Below are 7,425 nucleotides of genomic sequence, written 5' to 3'. Positions count from 1 at the left end.
AATTCAGATCTGAGGCTTGGCTGTGATAAATACATACAAAAGCTACGATGTATAGGACTAAGAGTTCTGCAGTATTATTCACCAGGGAACTGCAGGCAGTTGGTGTCATTTATTCCATTCATGGGCATTCGCTGGCCTTTCATCTATGATTTGTCACTGTAGAAGGAAACGAGGAAAATACGTTATCAAGGTCTATGAAATCCTTCAATCCTCTATAAAGTGCCAGTCGGATCAGATGTCACAAACAGAAAAACTATGGCTAGCACAGCAGAGCCATCAACTTCAGTAAGTAAATGCCACCAACCCTAAATCTCCATTATTATTATATCTTACATCTCGACCTTTGGCATAAGTGAACATGATGCAAGAGCCTGAAAAATCACATGGCACCTCTTTGCTTACTGTAATGAAGAGACCGAAAAGACTTTTTGGATCTCCTACCTCAGTTTGCTGCCAGTGCAGAGAACCATGAGGGAGCCCCAAGGGTAAATGGGAGCAATAAAACGCACGAAGTTGACTGAAGGCATATGAATTCAGTGTAGTGAAACAGCAAATGCCAGGAGACCAATCAGTTAAAATATGATGCCCAAGTACCTGCAGACCTGCATGTGGAAAGTGTTCTTCTTCCTGCCCTTCTTGTAGGTCCTAATTCAGCAATGCATGTGTGGAAGTGCTTTACTGCATCAGGATCAAAGATGTTTAAATCACAAATGAAAAGACTGCCTACAACTAAATGCAGATGACAGATTTAGGGACACAGATTACTCTGTGATTAAGGGGCTGTATGTTTTATTGATCAGTAAGAGGCATGAAGTGACCCTTACAAAGTTATTTCTTCCTGCTTCCACTTCAAATTCATTGACAGCTATATTTTACTTATATTTTTCTTTCATCTTATTGTTAAATGTTGGCAAAGACTAGAATGTTAATTTTAGTGTGTATAAATAATTTATTGAATAATAATATATGAAAATGAATTTTATATGCTTCTCTATATGAATGACATTCTATTATTGAAATTTATTAATCAGCACATTCCACTCCATCAAACCTAAATTTTTTGAGGAAGAGGAGGGGAGGAGGTGGAGATGGCATTTGGAAAAATGCAGTAACAGTGGGCTGACTAAATCTGAATACTTGGTCTCTGAAAATGCAGATATCAATGTAATTCAAATCATACTGATGAGATACAGAACAGTTATACGCAGTCATAATAACAATTTATATACTGTCAATATTAATAGCAGTGTCTGTTTGAGAATACAGTTTTAAAATAGGTACGTACAATTTTATTAAGTATAAAAAGACACCGTGCAGAGCAGAATACAATATATTTCATCTTTAATTCTGGTAGTTCTCAAACTCCACTGTCTTAATTGATATTGTCACCAATGACCACTGGATAGAATTACTTCTCTGTATAAAATGAGGCTTCTCTGGATGAATTCATGCTGTTTGGTTTCAAAAATACAGTAATTTCCTTTCAATGGCTACTTACACTAATCAAACACTGTCAAGACTGCTGGCTAGCCTGCATTTGGTTTCTAACATATGCTATGATACTGCCAATTTCCCCTGTTTTGCCCTGCCTCTCTCTGAGAATAGATCCTTGAAAATATTAATTGTTTCTGACTTTGTTCCAAGTTCACAACCAGAACACTCGTTCAGACCATTTCTACATTCCCCACGTTACTAAACTTTCACTGACATCAGCTGGAGTATTCAACATGCAAGGACCGAAGGGTTCTCCTCTAAGCTCCTTTTCTCCCCCAGACTTTTCTAATGAAGCATAAAAGGCATGCTGAAAACCATAATTTTTTTAGAATTTGGGCGTTCCATTTTCTAATTTTCTTAAATGTAGATGATGTTTATAGCCTTCCAGCTTTGACTATTTTCTTTGCAAAAACAGACATGTAAACTTAAGAACTTAGTTATATATTTTGTTCGCACATTCCAATTTGGTTTGATTAAAAAAAAAGCCAGAACTCTTAACTTCAAATTGATTTAAATGATAATGTGCGAGTCTTAAAAGAAACAAATGACACTTCCTCCTCCCTAAAATATATTAACATTAGATTGGAAAATAAATTAAAGAATATAGAAATGCCAAGATTATGCTATCACAGTAATATCTGCCAAACAAAGCTTGGTCTTTTGCTAACATTAGCTTACTACATTTGCAATACATGCTAAGCAAAGACCCTACTTCTCTAACAGGTACATTCAGACAATATATATTTTATGGAATAAATATATAATATATCCAGTTATAGATTTCTGAATAGTAACTATAATAGATACAAGCAATACCTACGTTTAAAAATACAGTTCTAGGATTCCCTAACTTTACTACTAATAAAATTAAAATTGACCTAAAACTTTCTCACTCTGTTGATGCATAATAAAATATATGGGAACACCAAGAGTAAAAAGCCAATTGCTTCTACAAATGGAATACTTTATAAATATAGTAAATTGCTATTTCCAGAAGGAAAATTGAAAATTATAAACAGGAAGTTAGGTTAAAACAGCTCTACAATATATAGTACAAAGTGGCTTTGAAGCGTGATGCATGAGTTTGATGTCTGTGGCAAAATTCTGAACTGATGTAGTTGTTCACTTCTGGAGATAACTGTAGAGAAAGATTCTGTCCCCAAAAGCAGACAATCTTGATCTCCTTAAAACAAAACTTTCACTGACTAGAGAAAGCCAACAGGCCAATTTGTCAGAGTAAGGAGTGCAAGATTAGATCAAACAGAATTATCTGGAAGCTCTGAACTTCTCTGTTTCATAGGGTTTACCTATCATGCTATTCTTACTAGGAATAGCGTCACAGAAGTACGATGTACCTGTGACTGCTGCGTGCTTTGAAAAGCCTCATCATGGAGGTACCCTCCCTTTGTCTGTCTTAACTACATCATTCTTGCACTGCACATTCTCCAGATGAATTCTGTTTTGTGTTCCTGTAGTTGTTTCCTTTTGCTGGAATACTGAAGTACAGCTCTGGTTGCTTGATTATTGAACTCTTGAGCAAGGCTTCTTTTTTCTTGAGAATAACCTAGAATTAAAGAAACACATTTCTCAGAGCAAGCACAAGGAATTAAGTTGCTGACTGTCTCTGCCTGCCTTTCTTTCCTTTCAGTTTAAAGAAAAAATTCACATCAGTAAAAATACCTTACTTGCTAATGAAAAGACTTAGGTAACTGAAAAAATGAAAAACTTCACATGAGACACTGCCATTTGTATGTTTGTCTCCTGCAATGGCCCTATTTTACACAGAAACCCAGAACTTACTTCATGGAATACCACTGTATATACCTCCTGCCTGAGCTGAGGCCCTGGTGTGGGATTCAGATCCTGCTCGGTGCCTTTGTTTGTATCAACAAAGCTGGAATTCTGGTGGTCACAGGACAAGGAGTCTACAAGGTGGGTTTTTTTCCTCTAAATATCAAGAGAGGTCAGTGTCAACATTAATAACAATGAAACCATCACTGTGAGCTTCAGTTTCTGACCATTTGGGGACTTTCTGAGTCACTTGTAGACTCTTACTGGTACAAACTTCCTGTTTTGGGAACAGCTGGTATAAAACGGGGAGGATTGGGATATAAGTCCCAATAAGGGACATGCTTCCTACTTGACTTCATTTGGACGAATGGAGCATATCTATAAATGTATTTATGTCATGAACTCTCACGGATTTCAGAAAAACTGCATATATGGAGAATCTGTGTAGCTCACAGGCTGTGTGTTTCGACTACACTGGGAAACTTGCAAGCCTCTCAGAAGCTATTGTAATACTGAATGTCAGTCAAGTGTGAATGAAATACTTCCTATCAAACTGGAGATGAGAAATAAGCACTTGTGGGTTCCCTGCAGAGGAACTACAGAGTGAAGTTTGGGTTCCCTGTAGCAGGGAAGAATTTTCTTTAGGTACCAGCAGCAAATCTCAAGGTTCTGTTGCAGAGTGGTAACAGATTATTTGAAAATACATTAAACTGTGTCTAAACCTGGTAGCATACTCTTGCTTGTCACAAATGCTCTGGTTTTTAATTAAAAAGCATTCCCAGGAACTACAGACTTCTTATGCAGGCTACGCAGGTGAACCAGAGCTGCCTAGCCGCTATTGATCTCGGGGTTATTCGTTGGAAATTGGTTCCAGAATTTGTTAGGGCCTTTCACCTATTTTCAGAATGCATTTTTACTGGGACAGACCATGTGGAAATGTACCAAAGAACGAGCTCTGATCATCCTCCCTGCAGTATGTGCTTGCCGGGGCCCCGAGGACATGGCTAGCCCTGACTGTCCCTGACCCCTCCCCGGGCTCCCATCACCTTGTCGCCGGCCCAGGACTCCACGTCGGTCCCCCAGGGCTCCCCCCACCCTGTTCCTGGCCCAGACTCCCACGTCAGCTCCCTGGGACCATCAGCCCCTGCCTCACTGACGCCAGTGGAGGGCTGGTCTCCATCTCCCCACAGCCCTGCCCGGCCTGGCCATGGGCTCTGCCGAGCCGGGCTCGCCTGCAGGCCCATGTCCAGGCCTCAGCCCCATGGAGGTCCCCCAGGCCTAGGGATGGGGCTGCCCCGGTGCCCCCCGGCTGCCCTGAGCCTGGCTGGGGCGGGGATGGGCCAGCACCAGGCCCTGCCCCGACGGACCCCTGGACCCCGGGAGCTGCTGGCCCAGGCAGTGTGCTGTCAGCGGGCTTTAGGGAAGACCAATGAATCCTCTCACCTACGACATATGGTTTTGCTGTGTGTTTTGCTGCTGCTGCTGCTGGATGAGCAATTGCTGCTGTTGCCGGCGCCGGGCCGTCCTCAGTTTTTCGAAGCGAGCCTCCATCTCCTCCAGCACCTTGGGAGTGTAGCGTACCACCAGCTTGACGCTGTCCTTAGCTGCCTTCAGCAGCTCCACCGCCTTCTCGTGGTGCTCTCCTTCCACGCTCTGGGAGCAGGGAGAACAGATTTAATCAGGGAAACGCTTTGATGTAGAGCTCTGCCCTCTTTTTCATACGGAAAGGCTGTCGGGGTTTTACGAAGTTTCCACACCTGACATTTTTCAGGGGACCATTAAGGGAAAGCGTTGAGTTAAGTAAGATTTATGCACTGCTGAGAACGTATTCATTTTCATATCTTAAATAAGTCAAATCCGTTTTAGGTTGCATTAAAAACCTAATTTCTGATCTGTGTGAAAAGGAGGGGAAATACTCAACAAGCTTTCTGCAAACAAAAATAATGTTTAAAAAAACCCCAACCCCGCAGCAAAGACCCAGTTTGTTTGCGAGGTACAGAAATAAGTATTTAAATGTTGGTAAGAAATGAAGAAATTGCAAGTTTGAAGTCGCAATCCCTTTCTTACACCCTGGCCCTGTTTGGATCCCGCCAGGATCACGACATGCGGTGATTCAGCAGCTGCCGAGCTGCAGGCGAAGGAGCCTGCCCGCTGCTGCCAGGGACAAGCCACCTCTTATGCGCTTAATGGCACTGCCCACATGTTTAACATTTATGTGACAGGGGCTCTCCGTTGGAAATAAACTAGTCTTTATCCGGTTAGTTGTAAGCAATCAAACACCAGCAACTGAAACCCTGCAAGTTCTTGCTGAAGGAACACATATTTTCCCCCCCTCTCTGGAAAATGGTTTACAGTAAGGTGATATCTGCTGTGAAATCAAAAGTATTCCCAAAGGGGCTCAAGCTCTGATTTCTATGCCAACATTGAAACAGTAAATTTCCAAAAGGGGAGGTGACTCTGCTGTGAAAAGAGTATTTAATTTCTACAATTAAGTGGATGGACCGGAGTGCTTTTCAGGCATGTCGATTGTCCCGCACCTTAAGAGAACGGGAAAAACGTTCTAATAGTGTATAATTGTCTATGTGTATTGTAGGATATATTCCAACAAACAAAAGTATCTCTGCAGAGAAAAAAAAAGGACTGCACAACTGTGCTCTTCACATGGATTTCAGACCATTTAAAAAATAAGTCATTTTCTTCCCACATAAAATAAATCACAGTTTTACTACATGCTGTGTTTTAAAACTCTTATGTATACCACGCTATTTAAAATGAAACCATACCCATAGGCCTCCAAAGAGAAGCAGCATTCAAAATATCTGAAGTTCAATTCATGCTAAAAGAATGACTTAGCATCGTTATAGCAACTGTCAGAAGAAAATTCTTTCTATTTTCATCTCTCCTATTTGACTGAGTAGCATTGTGCAAGAACAGTGAATAAGAATTACTTCTGCTGTGCCACACTATGAGCTAGAAATAATGATTTAAAAGTTTCGAAAAGCAGACACAGTACGCTTCTACATAAATAATATAAACAACACAATTCAAGCTTATCGCCTTGCTGTGTATCTTTCTTCCGTTAAATATCCTTCAACATATTAACACAAATAATTATTTCATGCCTGGGTCAACTGACTGGACTCAAGAGTTTCTACAGAAATGTTAAGATGCTTCAAAAATATTAATGCAACTTAGAGAAATAATGAATCATTTCAGGTGCTGAAATGATTACCAGAAACAGGAAAACCTTGAAGTAAACAGGCATTTGACTGTGAAATTCCTCTAGTAGGTCTCCTATTCAAAGATCTTAAAGAAAATTCATGATCTGTGATGACCAGATTTGTTAGAAATTGTGATTGGGATAAATCTGCTGAATAAGCACTGCTACCCAAAAGCAATTTGGAGAAAAAAGAGTTTCCTTACAAATACCTGGAAAAAAAGAAACTGTTGTATAAGAAACAGTGAGTGTATCTAATGCTCCAAAGAGTTAAAAAAAAAAGCTACAGATGCATGGGGAGTTTTGTGAATTTGTTTTAATGAACAAGTCATAGATACAAATTAAAACCTCTTCCCCATGTCCCTTACCCCATAACTGCTCAATGTTAGAAGAGGTCATCATAACTAACACATACTGTAACTAGCTATCTTTTATAAATCATTGCTTTGTGACTGGCTTTGATATTTGTAAACACAGTTCTTAACTTTGGTTATAAAATTTGGTATTGTTTTATATTTCGATTTTCGCTTGTGAATTGTGGTCAGTATGGCGTGGCATGGACATTCAGAGGAAAGAACAGTGTACTCAGTGTTGTCGTGATCAGTTTTGCTGTGGAACATTATGAACTTACAACAGGCTATGAACAAGAATTGTAAGCTTCCAAGCTAAATCAAGTAGCTAAAATATTAATTTGCTTTCAAAGAGTTGGATGGTTCTAACTGACATTGATAAGCAATTGTGATTCTATCTGTTCTGTAGGGGAATAACAAGATGGTATATTTTAATACTTCGTACAACTTTGTAAACTGTTTTTAATTCATGATTGGCCTGTTTTCTTTCCCATTTGCCTCCGGCCTTATTCTTCCAGTTTACAACCAGTATTTTCTAATTACAAACGAAGGGTTTGACTGTGTTGCTATTCA

At 39.9% G+C, this 7,425-nt stretch overlaps 1 protein-coding gene across 1 annotated transcript in view; it reads right to left on the bottom strand.

The window, feature by feature from the left end:
• Window positions 1–1,216: 1,216 nt before the first annotated feature.
• The window catches only part of LIN7A (lin-7 homolog A, crumbs cell polarity complex component), a 50,209-nt gene continuing 44,000 nt past the window's right edge, over window positions 1,217–7,425 (bottom strand). The window contains exons 5-6 of the mRNA XM_054189031.1: window positions 4,729–4,938; window positions 1,217–3,058 (exon numbers count right to left, since the gene is read on the bottom strand). Coding sequence (XP_054045006.1) covers window positions 4,729–4,938 — 210 coding nt within the window. The 3' untranslated portion in view covers window positions 1,217–3,058. The remainder of the gene's footprint in view (window positions 3,059–4,728; window positions 4,939–7,425) is intronic.

This window comes from Rissa tridactyla, chromosome 1 (genome assembly GCF_028500815.1).
Source record: "Rissa tridactyla isolate bRisTri1 chromosome 1, bRisTri1.patW.cur.20221130, whole genome shotgun sequence".
Lineage (NCBI taxonomy): Eukaryota > Metazoa > Chordata > Aves > Charadriiformes > Laridae > Rissa > Rissa tridactyla.
The sequence above is the reverse complement of the archived record's forward strand: the minus strand, read 5'-3'. Positions and strand labels throughout refer to the sequence as shown.